Source organism: Hyla sarda, chromosome 4 (genome assembly GCF_029499605.1).
Source record: "Hyla sarda isolate aHylSar1 chromosome 4, aHylSar1.hap1, whole genome shotgun sequence".
NCBI classification, from domain to species: Eukaryota; Metazoa; Chordata; class Amphibia; order Anura; family Hylidae; genus Hyla; species Hyla sarda.
The window spans coordinates 372,128,777-372,152,513 of record NC_079192.1 but is presented as its reverse complement, the minus strand read 5'-3'; the positions used below and the strand labels follow the sequence as shown (position 1 = coordinate 372,152,513).

General features: G+C 40.5%; 1 protein-coding gene across 25 annotated transcripts in view; it reads right to left on the bottom strand.

The window, feature by feature from the left end:
* LOC130267280 (protocadherin gamma-A4-like) overlaps positions 1 to 23,737 on the bottom strand; it is a 357,909-nt gene that overhangs the window by 102,447 nt on the left and 231,725 nt on the right. The window contains exon 1 of one of the 25 annotated variants that reach the window (XM_056516773.1): positions 12,360 to 14,871. The exons of 22 other annotated variants lie outside the window; for them this stretch is intronic. In XM_056516773.1, the coding sequence (XP_056372748.1) occupies positions 12,360 to 14,774 (2,415 nt within the window). In that variant the 5' untranslated portion in view covers positions 14,775 to 14,871. 2 more of the 25 variants (XM_056516789.1, XM_056516777.1) reach the window with 2 other exon arrangements.

Sequence of the window (23,737 nt, the reverse complement as noted above, 5' to 3'; positions counted from 1 at the left end):
TGATGACCCTTCCCTTATCCACAGAAAATGTGTAAATCCACTTTTAATTCCACACAGAATATATCATTAACGGTTTTAATACATATTGGCCCTCATTTACTCAGAAAATCGGGTTGTAAGTCCATCTTGCTTTCTAACCCGACTGCATTTTTCCCCTGGTATTTATTATTATGTCGCATCCTGTTTGTCGCACTGGGTTTTGTAGGTTTTGGTTTCCAACTCCTCTGAGTTGTCGGGAAAAAATCCACAACAATTCAACAAATTCGGGTTGGAAACTTTTATAAATACGTGGGAAAGCTCAGAAATGTCGGGTTACGCCCCTTTTTCGGGTTTGGGAGAATCCACATCGGGTCGGTCGGGAAAAAATGTTGCATCGTGTCGCAGACTGGCGCACGATGTCTGCGACATGGCGCAGACAAAGATGCGCCAAAAAAACCCGACAAAAGAAGTCGGGTTTAGAATAGTAAATGAGGGCCATTGTGGCGTTTTTAATACAACGGTTTTAATACTACACCAACTAGAAGCACCATAAAAGGGCCCCATTATAAAGGTCCAGTGGGATGACCAACATACCCCCTACACATAAATATTTATAGACCATATAACATAATAAATACTAGCTAAATAAATGCACAATAATAATGGGGAAGGTGCCAAAATGCCATCAGAGCTTGCATGCTATGTAAAAGCAGCATAAAACCCACCAGTTCTCTCGAGTAACCCACCAGTTCTCTGACTTGTTTTAAGCGATAAGTTGTTATAACTTAGACACAACTGTATCTGGTGAGCATTTTTTTTGCTACACAACCCTAACCTTTTAAATGTTCAAACGGTACTGCTCTATGAGAAGCTCTGTCCTGCTTTGTTTTTCCCATCAGATTTTCATGTTTTGCCAAGGATATTAAGGTGTAACAAATAAAATTATATAGCCATGCTTTTTATGGTGTCTACATTATGTAAATAAAACCTGCATGTCAACCTACATTAAAGAGTACCTGTCATCAAACCATATTTTCTAAACTAGCCCAGATGATATTCCCTAACAACTCCTAACACCCCTCTTGCCCTTAAAACATTTTTCAGAGCTTTAAAAAGCTCTTTATCATACCTTTCCCCCTGCTCACATTGTGTGAGCTCCTGGCAGGAGAAGTGGGTGGTCCCCAACAGGCGCAACATCACTGAAGCCTACAAGAGCTGTGCCTCACCATGCCCCGCATGCACTTCCTGAAATTGGTCTCCTGCCATGCCGGGAGGAGACCAAACTAACTGTTTGACTTTTGGCAGGGAACAGAACAGAGCCACCTAGTGGCCATTTTTTCAATCACATTAAAAACATACAAAGGTTGAGAATTTTAACAGCAAGTAAAGAGCAAAGTGTATTATAATTACACAAGGAACAATATATTAAAAGTTTAGTTTGGTGACAGGTACTTGTTAAGCTTTAAATGTGTTGATAAGGTGATTTTAATGCTTTCACTGCTCTTATTTAGCACCTGCTGTAAAGAGCCCCCAATGGCTTTGCAAGGTGCTTTGTGAACAGAAGTAGAAAAACAAACAGCAGCCTAACATCAATGAGGGGGTTAACTTAAGCAGTTGAGATGAGAAAGAATCCATAAGTTACCTTTCAGGAACATTACATATCATCTGTAGGAGGTACACAAGCCATGATTTCTCTCTCTTACACATAGCACTAGCTAATCCCAGCCCCCACTGTAAGTGTTCTGTCTTGATCTCATTGTTACTAAAAATAGACCGAGCCTAACTTAACATGCAATAAACAGCAGATTGCATACCAAGTAACCAATTAACCAAGCTTTTTTTTTCTGGGTTAAGGAGTCATTTTTGGTAAATTAAGTGATTTAAAATACAGTCATGGCCGTAAATGTTGGAACCCCTGAAATTTTTCTAGAAAATTAAGTATTTCTCACAGAAAAGGATTGCAGTAACACATGTTTTGCTATACACATGTTTATTCTCTTTGTGTGTATTGGAACTAAACCAAAAAAGGGAGGAAAAAAAGCAAATTGGATATAACATCACACCAAACTCCAAAAATGGGCTGCACAAAATTATTGGCACCCTTTCAAAATTGTGGAAACATAAGATTGTTTCAAGCATGTGATGCTCCTTTAAACTTACCTGAGGCAAGTAACAGATGTGGGCAATATAAAAATTACACCTGAAAGCAGATAAAAAGGTCTTTGCATTGTGTCTCTGTGTGTGCCACACTAAGCATGGACAATAGAAAGAGGAGAATAGAACTGTCTGAAGACTTGAGAACCAAAATTGTGGAAAAATATCAACAATCTAAAGTTTACATGTCCATCTCCAGAGATCTAGATTTGCCTTTGTCCACAGTGCGCAACATTATCAAGAAGTTTGCAACCAATGGCACTGTAGCTAATCTCCCTGGGCGTGGATAGAAGAGAAAAAATTATGAAAGGTGTCAATGCAGGATAGTCCGGATGGTGGATAAGCAGCCCCAAACAAGTTCCAAAGATATTCAAGCTGTCCTGCAGGCTCAGGGAGCATCAGTGTCAGTGCAAACTATCCGCCAACATTTAAATGAAATGAAACGCTATGGCAGGAGACCCTGAAGGACCCCACTGCTGACACAGATACATAAAAAGCAAGACTACATTTTGCCAAAATTAACTTGAGTAAGCCAAAATTCTTCTGGGAGAACGTCTTGTGGACAGATGAGACCAAGATTGAGCTTTTTGGTAAAGCACATCATCCTACGGTTTACCGAAAATGGAATGAGGCCTGCAAAGAAAAGAACACAGTACCTACAGTGAAATATGGTGGAAGTTCAATGATGTTTTGGATTTGTTTTGCTGCCTCTGGCACTGGGTGCCTTGAATGTGTGCAAGGGATCATGAAATCTGAGGATTACCAATGGATTTTGGGTCGCACTGTACAGCTCAGTGTCAGAAATCTGGGTTTGTGTCCAAGATCTTGGGTCTTCCAGCAGGGCAATGACCCCAAACATGTGTCAAAAAGTGCCCAGAAATGGATGGCAGCAAAGAGCTGGAGAGTTCTGAAGTGGCCAGCAATGAGTCCAGATCAAAATCCCATTGAACGCTTGTGGAGAGATCTTAAAATTGCTGTTGGGAAAAGGTGCCCTTCCAATAAGAGAGACATGGAGCAGTTTGCAAAGGAAGAGTGTTCCAACATTCCGGCTGAGAGGTGTAAGAAACTTATTGATGGTTATATTAAGCAACTGATTTCAGTTATTTTTTCAAAAAAGTGTGCAACCAAATATTGAGTTAAGGGTGCCAATAATTTTGTCCAGACCAGTTTTGGAGTTTGGTGTGACATTATGTCTAATTTGCTTTTTTTCCTCCCTTTTTTTTTGTTTAGCTCCAATACACACAAAGGGAATAAACAGATATATAGCAAAACATGTGTTACTGCAATCCTTTTCTGTGAGAAATACTTAATTTTCTTGAAAAAATTCAGGTGTGCCAACATTTATGGCCATGACTGTATGTTAGGAACCACATAGGCTATCACATTAAGAGAAGTGACCATTTAATATTTTTCATTTAAAGAAGTGGTATATTTTGAAAATATGAAAACATACCTCCTGTCTGGCATTTTCTGCATTGGAAGAATTCTTTAAACTTTCACTTCCAATCCCTGAGTCATCAGCATCTATTAGACTATCCACAGGAACATTGTGCTGAGGTTTAAGGAAAGCAAATTCCCCCTCATTTGGGTCCAATGTTACACAAACATCATAGGAATATGGCAGAGGTAATGTCCCATTGTTGAATAGTGAGGTAAATCTGTGATCAACCTGTGGATATAGACTTGTACTCATAGATCCAAATGATGTAGAAGATTTGGACTCTTTGCACTTAGAGACTACTGCGATAATCACAGTCAACATAAATAGGAAGGAAATCAATGTCAAGGCTATTATCAAGTAGAATTGTAGGTTGGACTGAGATTCTTCTTTGTTAGACTGACTGCTCAGCTCAGGAAGGACCTGATGGAAATGATCAGCGATCACCATGTTTATAGTGACTGAAGCTGTGCGGGAGGGAATCCCATTGTCTTTGGCTAGAACCACAATTCCATGGTTCATGACGTCTCTTTCTTGAAATACACGTAATGTCCTGATCTCCCCTGTGTGCTGGTCAATGGTGAAGAGTGAGGGTTCTGAAGATTGTAAAAAGTAAGACAACCAGGCATTGTGTCCAGAGTCAGCATCCACTGCCACCACTTTAGATACTATAGAGCCTTGATTAGAGGTCCAAGACACTATCTCAAATGTTGAGCTATCGCTCTCTGGTGATGGGTACAGAATGACTGGTGAGTTATCATTCTGGTCTACTATACATATTCTTAGTGTTGTACTGCTGTTCAGAGATGGAGATCCATTATCTCTGGCTATGATTTGGATATTAAATTCTCTATGCCTCTCATAATCAAATGATCGCTGAGCATAGATGACCCCAGTTACTGGATTCATGGAGATGTAGAAAGACATGGGATCGTCATCACTTTTTGTCACCACAGAATATGTTATCTTAGCATTGTCTTCACTGTCCATATCTCTTGCTTGAACACTAAATATTGAAGCTCCTGGTGAATTATTTTCTGGAATAAGTGCAGTGTAACTCGATTTCTCAAACACTGGTGCATTGTCATTGACATCTGAAACATTAAGTCTAATAACTTTTCTAGAAGTCATTTCAGGAGAACCTTTATCTGAGGCTTGTATTGTGATATTGTAGGATGATTTTTTTTCTCTATCTAAACTATTTTTTGTAACAATTTTATAAAAGTTGCTTGCTGATATTAGTTCAAATGGTAAATCATCTTTTATTATACATTGAACCTCACTATTTTCTCCTGAGTCACGATCGTTGACTTTGATAAGAGCCACTACAGTTCCAGGAGCAGAATCCTCAGAAATAAGATCTGATAATGACGCTATGGCTATCTCAGGTGCATTATCATTGATATCTATGATTTCTATTAAAACCTTTGCACGAGCAGCTAGGCCTCCTCCATCTTTAACCTGCACAGAAATGTCATAATACTTAGTGACCTCATAATCTAATTGCTTTCTTGTAGTCATTTCTCCAGTATTGGGGTTTATTTTAAAAGTCTGTAGAATATAATTTGCTGTTGTTCCAATAGAGTAAGTGATCTGTGCATTTACACCTTCATCTTCATCACTTGCACTGACCTGCAGAATTGTTGAATTCACTGGTATATTTTCCTTAACACTTATTTTATATAAATCCTGTGTAAATACTGGAGAATTATCATTGATATCATTGATGATGATGTTTATTATGGCAGTGCCTGTCTGTACAGGATTTCCACCATCAGAAGCTGTTAGAATGAGTTGATGCTTGTCTTGTGTCTCTCGGTCTAGAGGTTTCTCTAGTATAAGCTCTGGGAATACACTGCCATCAGTGCTGACCTTCTCTCCAAGAGCAAAATACTGGTTTGCACTGAGTCTGTAGCTTATAAGAGAATTAATTCCTATATCCATATCTTCTGCATTTTGTAATGGAAATCTTCTTCCTGGGGAGGTTGATTCACTCATTTCTAATATCAATGTGGTGTGAAGAAATGTAGGAGAATTGTCATTTATGTCCTGAATATTTGCTTTGATATTAAAAAGATTTAGTGGGTTTTCCACCACAGCATCAAATGTAAGTACACAATCTTCTGCAGCTCTACACAATGTATCCCTGTCTATCCTATCAGCAATGTATAGGTCTCCATTATGCAAATGTATATTGAAATATTTCTGAAACACTCCTGACATTATGTGTAATTTCCTTCTGGACAGATCCTTAACATCTAATTGAAGATCATTTGCTAGATTCCCAACAATATATCCTTTTCTTAATTCTTCATTCATGGAATAATGAATCTGACCAGAGACTGAATGACACAGCCAGGAAAATAAGAAGGGAAATATTACTTGCCATCTGAGTCCTTGCATTGCTTGTTCTTCCTGCAGTTGTAATCCAGTCATCCTTCTTTCCATCAAATACTGGTAAAATTCTTTATTAGATTCATAATCCAGAAGATTAAATAGTATAAAAAATAAATCCTCTTCTTTATGAGTCCTATACCAAGCACATCCTGATCTAAAATGATGTGTTTTCCTTATTGAAGTTGAAAACTGTCTGCATCATGGAGGTGATTCTGGATTTACAGAATATTTTCATTATTGGTGAACAGCGGCGCTCTGAGGCGTATATGAGGAACTGCAACTATACTGACTTTAGAATATTCATCACACACTATAGTTAAACAACAATTCCTATGCAAGTAGTATCGCGTAGTTAAATTTCAAAATTATATTTGAAAAACAGGCATCATTGTAACTTTGTGTAAACACTGATATAAATTCAAATTATCAATTTTAGATTTAGAGTTCTGCTCATTGAATATAATCTTAAGCACATTAGATCTCCTGATATATTATGAAATAACAAGGTAGCTTTTTCTTTTCTAAACAAAGAAATATACTTTTTGAAAATAACTATAATACAACTTGTTCTGTTCTAAGCCATTGTTCTCATGCCCTATGCTTTTACACAGTCCATAATGGATATACATGTTCTCATATTATCTGTTATAATCTTTTTCCTAAATCGATTAGATTCAGTAATATTATTTTTTTTCTCTTTATATAATAGACCTTACAGATTTCCTTTTTATTTGCTATGCAAAATAGCACCTTATGCTCTACAGTTTTTTCAACTTAAATGAAAAAACAACTGGATACATATTTACCCATATGAAGATAGAGCTTTATGATGCACACAATTTAGCACTTATAAAAGAAGAGCAACATATGTAATTGGTATATAATAGAAAACAGCTGGTAAATATATGAAATTATATTTATACTTTTACATTAATGAGAGTCTATTCATTCTTTAGGTCTTATATCCAGTGGTATATCTGAAATATTCTCAAAAATAAGGGTTATGGGTAAAGACTATTAGTAAGCAATCTACAGGTCTAAGAAGTATAAGCAGCTATACAAATATAGTTATAATAAGACAGTAAGTTTGACTTTAGTGCTCTAGTATATTAGAGACTTGTCTACTAATAGTAACATAAAAAATCCCTATATATGCACAAAAAAAGGTGGTAGCTACAATAGCTTCAATATGTCTTAGTTCAGGAAACTATCAGTCTTTAGAGTTACAGACCATAACTTTGCAGCTGCTGGACAGTGAGGATCACTTGACAACACTATTATCTTACACATTGTTCAAATCACTTTTTCAGTTTATATCAGAGATATATATCAGCTTATACTTTTGATGTATACTGCTATAAGACACCTGTCATGATCTCCTCTAAGAGCTGGTCAATAGTAAAGAATGATGGTTCTGAAGATTATAAAAAGTAAGATAACCAGGAATTGTATCCAGAGTCAATGTCCACTGCTACCATGTAGAGTGCAAAATGTCGCCTCATGGCATATGTTTTGTAGGTTTTCTCTAGACAAGATTATAAAAGAGGAAAAAAAAAGGTGTGTATGTGCAGCTCACAAGTACATATACACACCGAGGTCAAACTAGGGCATGCAACTATACCTTAGTTGCAAAGAAGGAAAACCAGAAACAAATACTTTTGCCTGGACCTTCTAGGTGAGTATAGATATACTGAATTTGAGTTTATAGTTATAGAAAAAATATTGGGTTGTGCTTCAATAATAATATGATATATTTATTAACCCCTTAAGGATCGGGGGTTTTTCCGTTTTTGCCTTTTCGTTTTTTGCTCCTTGCCTTTAAAAAATTATAACTCTTTCAATTTTTCACCTAAAAATCCATATGATTGCTTATTTTTTGCGCCACCAATTCTACTTTGTAATGACGTCAGTCATTTTGGCCACAAATCTACGGTGAAACAGAAAGAAAAATCATTGTGCGACAAAATTGAAAAAAAAAATGCCGTTTTGTAATTTTGGGGGCTTCCTTTTCTACATAGTAAATTTTTCAGTAAAAATGACACCTTATCTTTATTCTGTAGGTCCATACGATTAAAATGATACCCTACTTATATAGGTTTGATTTTGTCGTACTTCTGGAAAAAATCATAACTACATGCAGAAAAATTAATACGTTTAAAATTGTCATCTTCTAACCCCTATAACTTTTTTATTTTTCCGTGTATGGGATGGTATGAGGGCTCATTCTTTGCGCCGGGATCTGAAGTTTTTAACGGTACCATTTTTGCATTGATAGGACTTATTGATAATTTTTGCATTGATATAAAAAGTGACCAAAAATGCACTATTTTGGACTTTGGAATTTGTTTGCGCGTACGCCATTGACCGAGCGGTTTAATTAACGATATATTTTTATAATTCGGACATTTCCGCACTCGGTGATACCATATATGTTTATTTTTATTTTTATTTACACTGTGTCTTTTTTTATGGGAAAAGGGGGGTGATTCAAACTTTTAATTGGGGAGGGGTTAAATGATCTTTATTCACTTTTTTTTTTCACTTTTTTTTTGGCAGTGTTATAGCTCCCAAAGGGACCTATAACACTGCACACACTGATCTTTCACATTGATCACTGGTTTCTCATAGGAAACCAGTGATCGATGATTCTGCGGCTTGACTGCTCATGCCTGGATCTCAGGCACTGAGCAGTCATTCGGTTATCGGACAGCGAGGAGTTAGGGACCCTCTGGCTGTCCTGCAAGCTGTTCGGGATGCCGCGATTTCGCCGCGGCTATTCCGAACAGCCCACTGAGCTAACCGGCAGTTTTTACTTTCACTTTTAGCCGCGTGGCTCAGCTTCACTATGATGCCGGGCCCGCCATGAAATGATGCAGGGTTACTGTGTAACCCCGTGTTATATCACCGGAGCAGGACCAATGACGTACCAGTACGTCCTTGGTCCTTAAGGGGTTAAAATGGCAATGTGTAAAAGGTTACTCCTCACAGTGCCCGTGTGTGGAGAACACATAAAATATAAGCAATAGATAATAGAGATGCATAAAATAATGAGCATATAATTATACCACTGGCATGAATATGTGGTTTGTTGTGTGCAACAAGAAAATGCCTATTTTGGATAAGCAGATACCTATTGCACAAAACAAGCCATAGACATGACTAAAATAATAAACTATTTAAGTGGCTATTTACCAAATTCGAATAAGTATATGCAGAATGTGTCCTTTTTATAATGCTAGACAGTTTGTAGCAATTTAAATGTGTTACCGGTCTTATGTAACAACTCGGGCAGTCCGCACTGTAAACAGGTATTGTTGTGGCAGTGCCTGGATGGATCCAGTGCGCTATACCATCCAGGCACTGCCACAACAATAACTGTTTACAGTGCGGACTGTCCAAGTTGTTACATAAGACCGGTAACACATTTAAATTGCTACGAACTGTCTAGCATTATAAAAAGGACACATTCTGCATATACTTATTCGAATGTGGTAAATAGCCACTTAAATAGTGTATTATTTTAGCCTTGTCTATGGCTTGTTTTGTGCAATAGGTATCTGCTTATCCAAAATAGGCATTTTCTTGTTGCACACAAGAAACCACATATTCATGCCAGTGGTATAATTATATGCACATATTTTATGTGTTCTCCACACATGGGCCCTGTGAGGAGTAACCTTTTACACATTGCCATTTTAATAAATATATCATATTATTATTGAAGCACGACCCACTATTTTTTCTATAACTATAAACTCAAATTCAGTATATCTATACCCACCTAGAAGGTCCGGGCAAAAGTATTTGTTTCAAGATTCTAAAAGAGTCACCTAATAGATGGCACTAGAAACGTAGCTTTTTTTTTCTGGAGGAGAGCTACTTTGCATCCTTGCTTTTTCCCAGAGAGCACTGCATGACATATACGACTCCCTATGCCAGTTTGGCTGTCTCCTCAATGATACACATTTCTTCCTCAGATCATAGGAAAGCATAGTAGACTATACTATTCAATATAAATTAAATATGTACTCCAGTGGACAACATTATTTTTGTTAATGAACTGGTGCCAACAATTGAAAGAGATTTGTAAAATATAATTAAAAAAATCTTAATTCTTCCAGTACTTATCAGCTTCTCATGCTACAGAGGAAATTGTAGAGTTCTTTTCTGTCTGACAACAGTGCTCTCTGCTGACACATCTGTCTGTGTCAGGAACTGTCCTGAGTAAGAGCAAATCCCCATAGCAAACCTCTTCTGCTCTGGACAGTTTCTGACACAGACAGAGGTGTCAGCAGAGAGCACTGTGATCAGACAAAAAAGAACTATACAAGAACTATACAACTTCCTCTGTAGCATACAGCAGGTAATAAGTTAGTTTGCTTCAACTTTATCAGAGGGACACTATCTAAAAAACTATCCACATAAATACCTTCCGGTATAAGAAAAAAAGAGAGACCAACACGAGGGCACCTCGTGTATTATCACTTGGGCTATTGGGTGTAAATGAGCAGAGGGCACAAAAAAGCCCTTAGGTAATTGCTGCTCACTTTGGAGCAAGTAAACACTTGTGTATCAACCCATGTGTGAAGTTACAATAATTGCCAGAACAGCTGCTATGCCTGGGGTCGCAGGAGAAGGAGAACCAATCCTGAGTGGAGCAAAACAAATGGCAGAAATTGACCGTGGAGAGGCACTGCTGTTTCCAAGGGAAGTATAATAAACTAAGGACAGAGATGCAGAAGTACAAAACACTGGAAGGTTTATTGTAGCAAAATAAAAAATATAGATTATGTGTTTCGAGGGAGCTACCCTCTTATTCAGATTAGTGACCCAAAACGCGTAATCTATGTTTTTTCTTTTTCTACAATAAACCTTCCAGTGTTTAGTACTCCTGTTTCTCTGGCCTTTGTTTATTATAGTTCACTTGGAAACAGCAGTGCCCCTCCACAGTCAATTTCTGCCATTTGAATTATTCACATAAATATTTATACATAAAAATGTCAATTAAGCCAGCTATAAAAAAAATATATATTTTATATATTTTTTAGTACACTGATAATGCTTTGATATTTTTGTCTTTAAAGTTTCTCAAATGTTATTTATCACTTTGAAATTTTTTGATACACCATAGTGATATGTCTGAAGTATTAAATGTATAGGATCCAAGTGATAAGGCCCCAACAATTATTATATAAAAGTGCCAAGAGTGGTTATCTGAGTTCTGCCCCCCTCCCTCAATATTTTTGATTGGCTTTAGTTGGAACTCTGAACCTGTACTGTATGGAGTATTAGAAAGTCATACCCTTTAGAGGCAAGAAAGTCAAAGCCTTTTTAGTGTACTTAATCCTAGATACAATTCATAAAACATTTATTTAAAATGTTAATAGCTGTCTTATACATTAACATATTTATGTATATACATTTATGGAAAATGATGATTTCGCATTTACACGTAAAGTTGCTTTTTATGGCACTGAATTATTATTCACAATATTTGGCACAGAATACACAAAGTGTAGAGAAGTAAAATCTTTTTGTCTTACATTTTGCAACCTTATCTTACATTACAACTATCAAACTTCAATTACTGAATTAGTCGACAGCCGGAATTAACAACAGACATCCACTTATTTCATACACATGCCCATACATATGTGCTAAAAAGTTAGTTTATATATTTTTTTCCAAATATTACTAAGCATAATTTTCTTATATCTTCTTTTCCTTTTAATAAGTAGATCAAAATAAGTAGTAATGAGTAGTAATGAATACTTATACTATACAAGTTCCTTGCAGAGAGAAAAATTTAGAGGGCCCACCATCACCTATACAGAACATGTTTTTATTAAATATTTAACTTCTTACAGAAAATATCCTATGGTTAAATATATTATTTATGAATTAACCCAAATTAAATGTACCCTAATGGTAAATGATTGGCTCCAGTACTATCCCCCATTAGATTTGTCTTCCATTTGCACATAAGAACACATTAATATGTCAGACCCACAGAGGGATCTTCTGTTACTCTGATAGGCTAGCATGACCATGTTTATTTTTTTTAAAGTGAAGATTGTAAACTATAATAAAACAAAAAACATAAACTACTTCTGATATTAGAAATAATGGATGCCAACAACTATATCTGTCTACAGTACAATTTAAAAAACGGAGGTTAAAGCAACATCTAGGCAATGTAAAACCAAGCCAAACCAGTGAAACATATACAACTACAGAGGTAAATCAATCTGTTTTTCATTTACTAAATAATAAGAATAAAACAACATACTAGATTACTTCCATATATATCCTCTACATAAAGCCATCTTTACCTGATGCCAATTTCTTTGAAAGAGTGGAATACTAAATTTGATTAGATAAGAAACCCTACCTGTGGTATAAGATTTTCTGCAGGTGAAGAGTTCTTTGAAATTTCATTTCCAATCCCTGAGTCATCAGCATCTATTAGACTATCCACAGGAACATTGTGCTGAGGTTTAAGGAAAGCAAATTCCCTCTCACTTGGGTCCAGAGTTACACAAACATCATAGGAATATGGCAGAGGTAATGTTCCATTGTTGAATAGTGAGGTAAATCTGGGATCAACCTGAGGATATAGACTTGTACTCAAAGATCCAAATGAAGAAGATTTGGACTCTTTGTATTTGGATACAACAGCAATAATCACAGTCAATATGAAGAGAAAGGAGATCAGTGCCAAGGCTATCACCAAGTAGAATTGCAAATTGGATTGAGATTCTTCTTTGTTGGACTTACTGCTCAGCTCCGGAAGGACCTGATTGAAATGATCAGCGATCACCATGTTTATAGTGACTGAAGCTGAGTGGGAGGGAATTCCACTGTCTTTTACCAGAACTACAATTCCATGTTTTATAATGTCTTTTTCTTGAAATATACGAGATGTCCTGATCTCTCCTGTGTGCTGGTCAATGGTAAAAAGCGATGGTTCTGAAGATTGTAAAAAGTAAGACAACCAAGCATTGTGTCCAGAGTCAGCATCCACTGCCACCACTTTAGATACTAAAGAGCCTTGATCAGAGGTCCAAGGAACTATCTCAAATGTTGTAATATCGACCTCTGGTGATGGGTACAGAATGACTGGTGAATTATCATTCTGGTCAACTATACATATTCTTAGTGTTGTACTGCTGTTCAGAGATGGAGATCCATTATCTCTGGCAATTATTTGGATATTCAATTCTTTATGCTTCTCATAATCAAATGATCGCTGAGCATAGATGACCCCAGTCACTGGATTCATGGAGATATAAGAGGACATGGGATCTTCGACATTGCTTCTAGACATTATAGAATATGTTACCTTAGCATTGTCTTCACTGTCCATATCTTTTGCTTGAATACAAAATATTGAAGTTCCCGGTGAATTATTTTCTGGGATAAATGTGGTATAACCTGATTTCTCAAACACTGGAGCATTGTCATTGATATCTGATACATCAAGTCTAATAACATTTTTAGAAGTCATTTCAGGGGAACCTTTGTCTGAGGCTTGTATTGTAATGTTGTAGGATGAATTTTTTTCTCTATCTAGACTATGTTTAGTAACAATTTTATAAAAATTACTTGCTGATATTAATTCAAATGGTAAATCCCCTTTTATTATACATTGGACCTCACCATTTTCTCCCGAATCAGGATCATGGACTTGAATCAGCGCAACTACAGTTCCTGGGGTAGAATTCTCAGGAATATTATCTGATGATGAGACTATAGATATCTCAGGAGCATTATCATTGATGTCTTGGATTTCTATTAAAACCATAGCATGAGCAGCTAGGCCTCCTCCATCTTGTGCTTGAACAGATACTTCATAATGTTTTGTGACTTCAAAATCCAAAAGTTCTTTTGTTTTAATCTCTCCATTTCCAAAATTGATAGTAAAAGTTTTAAGAATATGATTTTCACTTGTACTGAAAGAGTAAGTGATCTGCCCATTGATACCTTCATCTTCATCACTTGCACTGACCTGCAGAATTGTTGAATTCACTGGTATATTTTCCCTAACACTTACTTTATATACATCCTGTGTAAATACTGGAGAATTATCATTGAAGTCAGTGACAATTATATTTATTATGGCAGTGCCTGTCTGTACAGGATTTCCCCCATCAGAAGCTGTTAGAATTAGTTGATGTTTGTCTTGTGTCTCTCGGTCTAGAGGTTTCTCTAGTATAAGCTCTGGAAATACACTGCCATCAGTGCTGACCTTCTCTCCAAGAGCAAAATACTGGTTTGCACTGAGTCTGTAGCTTATAAGAGAATTATTTCCTATATCCAGATCTTCTGCTTTTTGTAAAAGAAATCTTCTTCCTGGGGAGGTTGATTCACTCATTTCTAATGTGAGTGTGTTATGGACAAATTTAGGAACACTATCATTTATATCCTGAATATTAACCTTAACATTGAAGGCATTTAGTGGATTTTCTACCACAGCATCAAATGTAAGTACACAATCAGCTGCAGCTCTACATAATGTCTCCCTGTCTATCCTATCAGCAATGTATAGGTCTCCATTATCCAGATTAATACTGAAATATTTCTCAGAGACTTTAGACACAATCTGTAATTTTCTTCTGGACAGATTCTTAACATCTAATTGAAGATCCTTTGCTAGATTCCCAACAATAGATCCTTTTCTTAATTCTTCATTAATGGAATAATGAATCTGACCAGAGACTGAATGACACAGCCAGGAAAATAAGAAGGGAAATATTACTTGCCATCCTTGTATTGCTTGTCCTTCTTGTAGTAGTAATCCAGTCATCCTTCTTGATATGAATTTAATAAAATCCCTTCATATAATTATAATCCAGCAGAATTAACAGCAGAAAACAATCCCTCTTCTTAAAAACCGAAGTGTAAAATGATGTGTATTCCTTCTTGCTGTTGAACATTGTCTGTATCATGGAGGTGATTCTGGATTTACAGAATATTTTCCTTTTGGTGAACAGCGGCGCTTTGAGGCGTATATGGGGAACTGCAACTTCACTGATTTAAGAATTTTTACCACCTAAAATATGTTGAATGCATTTTCCTATGTAAGTAATGTGTCATAGTTTGATAAAGACTTTATAAACAAATCTACTTGGTGCACATATATCCCTTTAACCTCATGTAAAGATATAAATATGGATTAGTATTATTAGAGTTTCTTTTCCATTTTAAAGACTCGTTAACACATTGTTTTTTCTCATATTATGTAAAATGCCAAATATTTATGTAATCTAATCAAAATAATAATAGCTTCACCATTTGTTCTTAGTTCCTGTTTACAATGGCTACATGTCTCATGCTTTTACATGGCCTATAATGGATAGCACAGATACCATATCTTCTGTTATAAATGATTTCATGAACCAAACATATGTAGTTATAATGTCAGCTTTTTGCACAATATTTTCAGTAGGTTTTTATTTATAGTATAAGATAGCACCGTAGGCTACAGTTTTTTTTAACTGCCAAAAAGAATCAGAAAAACGACCAGGTGTTGCCAAAGTGCTGATAAGGAAAAGACACAGACTTTGTAAAGATCATAAATAGGGGCATCAGGCATTATTAACCGTGCAACACGTTTCATGGCAGGACCTGCATTTTTTAACAGCTTGGTCCTGTGTTGAAACATGTTCCATTATTACTAAAAGTCTGTTTCCTTCAGCCACAATGTATCTGTTTCTTTCTGATAAGCAGTTTGGAAGCTTGTTGGCTTTGGTACTTCCCATTCCATCATAGCAAGGTAAACCAGAAGGGACAACCTGGAAAGCCACAGGAGCAGAACAGTGATCATTGGATACCTAGCATCTCCAAAGGCTTTTTCATAATGTTGTATCTAACTTACACAGCCTTCTAATGTCGGCACCATCTTTAAATGGCCAAGATAATGCCTGCCTCCTATAGCTATGGTATTGCAGTATGGGCTCTGCTCATGCTTTGTATTTTGTTAAACAAAATAGAGACCTGATAGTAAGTTATCAGACCTTGCATTTAACATAGCAGCCATAAAAAGTGGCACATATCCACCAGGCAAAAGAGAAAACAGCTGCTAAGTATATGCTATGGAATTTACACTTTAAGTATTATCTTGATTCTATCAAAAAAAATCTTTTACTAGCAAAAAAAATTGACAGAAAATGTTGGCCTCTTAGCCTGTGATCTGATCTATTATAAATATATGTTATGCATTGAAGCATTCTAAGTAAGCAATCTGCTGGCATATTAAGACAGGTATATGCATCTGTGGCAATACAGCTATATTGTTAACCCCTTAAAGACTCAGGGTTTTTCCAATTTTGCACTTTCGTTTTTTCCTTCTCCCGTTCTAAAAATCATAACACTTTCGGTTTTCCACCTACAAACATATATGAGGGCTTGTTTTATGTGCTACCAATTTTACTTTGTATTGACATCAGCAATTTCACCACAAAATCTAATTATTTTGTGGTGATTATATTAAAAAAAAATTATTTGTGGGACAAAATTGAAAAAAAATAAAACATTTTGTAATTTTTTGCAGCTTCCGTTTCTACACTGTGCAATTTTCAGTAAAAATTACACCTTATCTTTATTCTCTAGTTACATACGATTAAAATGATTTCCAACTTATATAGATTTGATTTTGTTTTACTTCTTTCAAAAAATTATAACTTTGTGCAATTTTGTACTTTGGTATTTTTTTTACTTATACGCCATTGACCCAGTGGTTTAATTAACATGATATTTTTTATAGTTCAGGCATTTACGCACGTGGCGATACTACACATGTTTATGTTTATTTTTTTTACATATTTTTTTTAAAGGGAAAAGGGGCGTGATTAAAACTTTTATTAGGGAAGAAGTTAATTCACATTCATTAACTTTTTTCTTTATATCATTTTTTAGTCCCCAAAGGGGAATATTACATACAATCCTTGGATTGCATACACTGTTCAATGCTAAGACATCGCATATCATTGATCAGTTGTTACGCCGAGCGCTCCGGGTCCCCGCTCCTCCCCGGAGCGCTCGCTACACTCTCGCTCCCGCAGCGCCCCGGTCAGATCCACTGACCGGGTGCGCTGCGATACCGCCTCCAGCCGGGATGCGATTCGCGATGCGGGTGGCGCCCGCTCGCGATGCGCACCCCGGCTCCCGTACCTGACTCGCTCTCCGTCGGTCCTGTCCCGGCGCGCGCGGCCCCGCTCCCTAGGGCGCGCGCGCGCCGGGTCTCTGCGATTTAAAGGGCCACTGCGCCGCTGATTGGCGCAGTGGTTCTAATCAGTGTGTTCACCTGTGCACTCCCTATGTATACCTCACTTCCCCTGCACTCCCTCGCCGGATCTTGTTGCCATCGTGCCTAGTGAAAGCGTTCCCTTGTGTGTTCCTAGCCTGTGTTCCAGACCTCCTGCCGTTGCCCCTGACTACGATCCTTGCTGCCTGCCCCGACCTTCTGCTACGTCCGACCTTGCTTTTGTCTACTCCCTTGTACCGCGACTATCTTCAGCAGTCAGAGAGGTTGAGCCGTTGCTAGTGGATACGACCTGGTCACTACCGCCGCAGCAAGACCATCCCGCTTTGCGGCGGGCTCTGGTGAACACCAGTAGTGACTTAGAACCGGTCCACTAGCACGGTCCACGCCAATCCCTCTCTGGCACAGAGGATCCACCTCCTGCCAGCCGGCATCGTGACAGTAGATCCGGCCATGGATCCCGCTGAAGTTCCTCTGCCAGTTGTCGCCGACCTCACCACGGTGGTCGCCCAGCAGTCACAACAGATAGAGCAACAAGGCCACCAGCTGTCTCAACTGACCGTGATGCTACAGCAGCTACTACCACAGCTTCAGCAATCATCTCCTCCGCCAGCTCCTGCACCTCCTCCGCAGCGAGTGGCCGCCTCAGGCCTACGACTATCCTTGCCGGATAAATTTGATGGGGACTCTAAGTTTTGCCGTGGCTTTCTTTCACAATGTTCCCTGCACTTGGAGATGATGTCGGACCAGTTTCCTACTGAAAGGTCTAAGGTGGCTTTCGTAGTCAGCCTTCTGTCTGGAAAAGCTCTGTCATGGGCCACACCGCTCTAGGACCGCAATGACCCCGTCACTGCCTCTGTACACTCCTTCTTCTCGGAAATTCGAAGTGTCTTTGAGGAACCTGCCCGAGCCTCTTCTGCTGAGACTGCCCTGCTGAACCTGGTCCAGGGTAATTCTTCCGTTGGCGAGTACGCCGTGCAATTCCGTACTCTTGCTTCAGAACTATCCTGGAATAATGAGGCCCTCTGCGCGACCTTTAAAAAAGGCCTATCCAGCAACATTAAAGATGTTCTGGCCGCACGAGAAATTCCTGCTAACCTACATGAACTCATTCATCTAGCCACTCGCATTGACATGCGTTTTTCCGAAAGGCGTCAGGAGCTCCGCCAGGATATGGACTTTGTTCGCACGAGGCGTTTTTTCTCCCCGGCTCCTCTCTCCTCTGGTCCTCTGCAATCCGTTCCTGTGCCTCCCGCCGTGGAGGCTATGCAAGTTGACCGGTCTCGCCTGACACCTCAAGAGAGGACACGACGCCGCATGGAGAATCTCTGCCTGTACTGTGCCGGTACCGAACACTTCCTGAAGGATTGTCCTATCCGTCCTCCCCGCCTGGAAAGACGTACGCTGACTCCGCACAAAGGTGAAACAGTCCTTGATGTCAACTCTGCTTCTCCATGTCTTACTGTGCCTGTGCGGATATCTGCCTCTACCTTCTCCTTCTCCACTAAGGCCTTCTTGGATTCCGGATCTGCAGGAAACTTTATTTTGGCCTCTCTCATCAACAGGTTCAACATCCCAGTGACCAGTCTCGCCAGACCTCTCTACATCAATTGCGTTAACAATGAAAGATTGGACTGTGCCGTGCGTTACCGCACGGAACCCCTCCTAATGTGCATCGGACCTCATCACGAAAAAATTGAGTTTTTGGTCCTCTCCAATTGCACTTCCGAAATTCTCCTTGGACTACCCTGGCTTCAACACCATTCCCCAACCCTGGATTGGTCCAAAGGGGAGATCAAGAGTTGGGGTACCTCTTGTTTCAAGGACTGCCTTAAACCGGTTACCAGTACTCCCTGCCGTGACCCTGTGGTTCCCCCTGTAACCGGTCTCCCTAAGGCCTATATGGACTTTGCTGATGTGTTTTGCAAAAAACAAGCTGAGACTCTTCCTCCTCACAGGCCTTATGACTGTCCTATTGACCTCCTCCCGGGCACTACTCCACCCCGGGGCAGAATTTATCCTCTGTCCGCCCCAGAGACTCTTGCTATGTCTGAGTACATCCAGGAAAATTAAAAAAAAGTCTTTATCCGCAAATCCTCCTCTCCTGCCGGAGCTGGATTTTTCTTTGTGTCCAAAAAAGATGGCTCCCTACGTCCTTGCATTGACTACCGCGGTCTTAATAAAATCACGGTAAAGAACCGCTACCCTCTACCTCTTATCTCTGAACTCTTTGATCGCCTCCAAGGTGCCCACATCTTTACCAAACTGGACTTAAGAGGTGCTTATAATCTCATCCGCATCAGGGAGGGGGATGAATGGAAAACGGCATTTAACACTAGAGATGGACACTTTGAGTATCTGGTCATGCCCATTGGCCTGTGCAACTCCCCTGCCGTCTTCCAAGACTTTGTTAATGAAATTTTTCGTGATCTCTTATATTCCTGTGTTGTTGTGTATCTGGACGATATTCTGATTTTTTCTGCCAACCTAGAAGAACACCGCCAGCATGTCCGCATGGTTCTTCAGAGACTTCGTGACAATCAACTTTATGCCAAAATGGAGAAATGTCTGTTTGAATGTCAATCTCTTCCTTTCCTAGGATACTTGGTCTCTGGCCAGGGACTACAAATGGATCCAGACAAACTCTCTGCCGTCTTAGATTGGCCACGCCCCTCCGGACTCCGTGCTATCCAACGTTTTTTGGGGTTCGCCAATTATTACAGACAATTTATTCCACATTTTTCCACCATTGTGGCTCCTATCGTGGCTTTAACCAAGAAGAATGCCAATCCTAAGTCATGGCCTCCTCAAGCGGAAGACGCCTTTAAACGGCTCAAGTCTGCCTTTTCTTCTGCTCCCGTGCTCTCCAGACCTGACCCATCTAAACCCTTCCTATTGGAGGTTGATGCCTCCTCAGTAGGAGCTGGAGCGGTCCTTCTACAAAAAAATTCTTCCGGGCATGCTGTTACTTGTGGTTTTTTTTTCTAGGACCTTCTCTCCGGCGGAGAGGAACTACTCCATCGGGGATCGAGAGCTTCTGGCCATTAAATTAGCACTTGAGGAATGGAGGCATCTGCTGGAGGGATCAAAATTTCCAATTATTATTTACACCGATCACAAGAATCTCTCCTATCTCCAGTCTGCCCAACGGCTGAATCCTCGCCAGGCCAGGTGGTCTCTGTTCTTTGCCCGGTTTAATTTTGAAATTCACTTTCGCCCTGCCGATAAGAACATTAGGGCCGATGCTCTCTCTCGTTCCTCGGAGGCCTCGGAAGTAGAGCTCTCTCCGCAACACATTATTCCTCCGGATTGCCTGATCTCCACTTCTCCAGCCTCCATCAGGCAAACTCCTCCAGGGAAGACCTTCGTCTCTACACGCCAACGCCTCGGAATCCTCAAATGGGGTCACTCCTCCCATCTCGCAGGCCATGCGGGCATCAAGAAATCCGTGCAACTCATCTCTCGTTTCTATTGGTGGCCGACTCTGGAGACGGATGTTGTTGATTTTGTGCGGGCCTGTACTGTCTGTGCCCGGGATAAGACTCCTCGCCAGAAGCCTGCTGGTCTTCTTCATCCTCTGCCTGTCCCCGAACAGCCTTGGTCTCTGATTGGTATGGACTTTATTACAGACTTACCCCCATCCCGTGGCAACACTGTTGTTTGGGTGGTCGTTGATCGATTTTCCAAGATGGCACATTTTATTCCCCTTCCTGGTCTTCCTTCTGCGCCTCAGTTGGCAATCAATTTTTTGTACACATTTTTCGTCTTCACGGGTTGCCCACGCAGATCGTCTCGGATAGAGGCGTCCAATTCGTGTCAAAATTCTGGAGGGCTCTCTGTAAACAACTCAAGATTAAATTGAACTTTTCTTCTGCTTATCATCCTCAATCCAATGGGCAAGTAGAAAGAATTAACCAAGTCCTGGGTGATTATTTACGACATTTTGTTTCTTCCCGCCAGGATGACTGGGCAGATCTTCTACCATGGGCCGAATTCTCGTACAACTTCAGAGTCTCTGAATCTTCTTCCAAATCCCCATTTTTCGTGGTGTACGGCCGTCACCCTCTTCCCCCCCTCCCTACTCCCTTGCCCTCTGGTTTGCCCGCTGTGGATGAAATAACTTGTGATCTTTCCACCATATGGAAAGAGACCCAAAATTCTCTCTTACAGGCTTCATCACGCATGAAGAAGTTTGCTGATAAGAAAAGAAGAGCTCCCCCCATTTTTTCTCCCGGAGACAAGGTATGGCTCTCCGCTAAATATGTCCGCTTCCGTGTTCCCAGCTACAAATTGGGACCACGCTATCTTGGTCCTTTCAAAATTTTGTGCCAGATTAATCCTGTCTCTTATAAACTTCTTCTTCCTCCTTCTCTTCGTATTCCTAATGCCTTTCACGTTTCTCTTCTTAAACCACTCATCATCAACCGTTTCTCTCCTAAACTTATCTCTCCCACTCCTGTCTCCGGTTCTTCGGACATCTTTCCTGTAAAGGAGATACTGGCCTCCAAAAAGGTCAGAGGAAAAACCTTTTTTTTGGTTGACTGGGAGGGCTGTGGCCCTGAAGAGAGATCCTGGGAACCTGAGGACAATATCCTAGATAAAAGTCTGGTCCTCAGGTTCTCAGGCTCCAAGAAGAGGGGGAGACCCAAGGGGGGGGGGTACTGTTACGCCGAGCGCTCCGGGTCCCCGCTCCTCCCCGGAGCGCTCGCTACACTCTCGCTCCCGCAGCGCCCCGGTCAGATCCACTGACCGGGTGCGCTGCGATACCGCCTCCAGCCGGGATGCGATTCGCGATGCGGGTGGCGCCCGCTCGCGATGCGCACCCCGGCTCCCGTACCTGACTCGCTCTCCGTCGGTCCTGTCCCGGCGCGCGCGGCCCCGCTCCCTAGGGCGCGCGCGCGCCGGGTCTCTGCGATTTAAAGGGCCACTGCGCCGCTGATTGGCGCAGTGGTTCTAATCAGTGTGTTCACCTGTGCACTCCCTATGTATACCTCACTTCCCCTGCACTCCCTCGCCGGATCTTGTTGCCATCGTGCCTAGTGAAAGCGTTCCCTTGTGTGTTCCTAGCCTGTGTTCCAGACCTCCTGCCGTTGCCCCTGACTACGATCCTTGCTGCCTGCCCCGACCTTCTGCTACGTCCGACCTTGCTTTTGTCTACTCCCTTGTACCGCGACTATCTTCAGCAGTCAGAGAGGTTGAGCCGTTGCTAGTGGATACGATCTGGTCACTACCGCCGAGCAAGACCATCCCGCTTTGCGGCGGGCTCTGGTGAACACCAGTAGTGACTTAGAACCGGTCCACTAGCACGGTCCACGCCAATCCCTCTCTGGCACAGAGGATCCACCTCCTGCCAGCCGGCATCGTGACATCAGTGTTATCTGAGCTCGATTGCTCCAGGCTGCTGAGGCTTCTTGGAGCATCAGAGCACTGATTGGACAAAGAGGAGGCAGGTAAGGGCCCTCCAGCCCTCCTCTCAGCTGATCGGGACACTACGGCGGTCGCGATCAGCTCCGCTAAGCGGCCGGAAATGCTTTTTTTTAATAGATGCTGCAATCAACTTTGACGTCCTCACCTAAGGGGTTAATGCCAGGCATCATCATGATCGGTGATGTCCGGCATTAGACACGGGTCCCAGTGGCTGATAGCCGCCAGGACCACCGCACTATGATGCAGGGTCAGCTCATGAGCCCGCGTCATAGCAGTGGAACAGGCGAAGTACCCACAGCACACAGAAAAACATGATATACATTATAACAGATAACTTCTATACACTTTATCGGTGCTAAAAGGGAGTATCCTAGATTTAAATGGTATTTAAATGGCTTTGTATGGTATTGTAGCTTAGTTTCATTGAAGTTGATGAAGCAGAGTCATAATACCAAGACAACCTGAGGACAGGTGTGGTGCTCTTTTTGCGAGAACGCAGTTATGTATTTTTAATTCTGAAGTACCTCTATTAAGATTACACATTGAAACCCTAACGTTTCTGAACACTGTTCTTTTTTTAGGGCCTGTTGAAACTCAATTTAATGTGGTAGAAGTGTATGTCAGAAAAATCTCCTGATGTATACAGCTGAAAGACACCTCTGACATATAGTGGTACATTTTTTGTGGGATTCATCTAGATAAGAATGCAAACTAGTTGTACAACAGAAGGAGTTGTGTCACCTAGTAGGTAATTAGAGAGGAAGATCTTTTTCTTACAGGAAAAAAAAACAGAAAAGGAGCGCTCCATGGTGCAATATCGCCAAAACAAAGTAAGACACTAACAGAGTATAGTGCTTACCAGAACGAGTTGTTCATGAGCCAGCACAACTTGGGTAAAGGTAAATAACAATGGTCCACTACTGCCGAACCACCGGTGTAGCAATTGCAAGACAAAAACCTCCAAGGAAAGTGGACTTCTGGCGCTGAAGGACCAGACAACGTGGAGACAGTAAAACATTTATTCCCAGTATGCAACGCATTTCATGCATGTGCGCTTCATCACGCGAAACGCGTTGCAT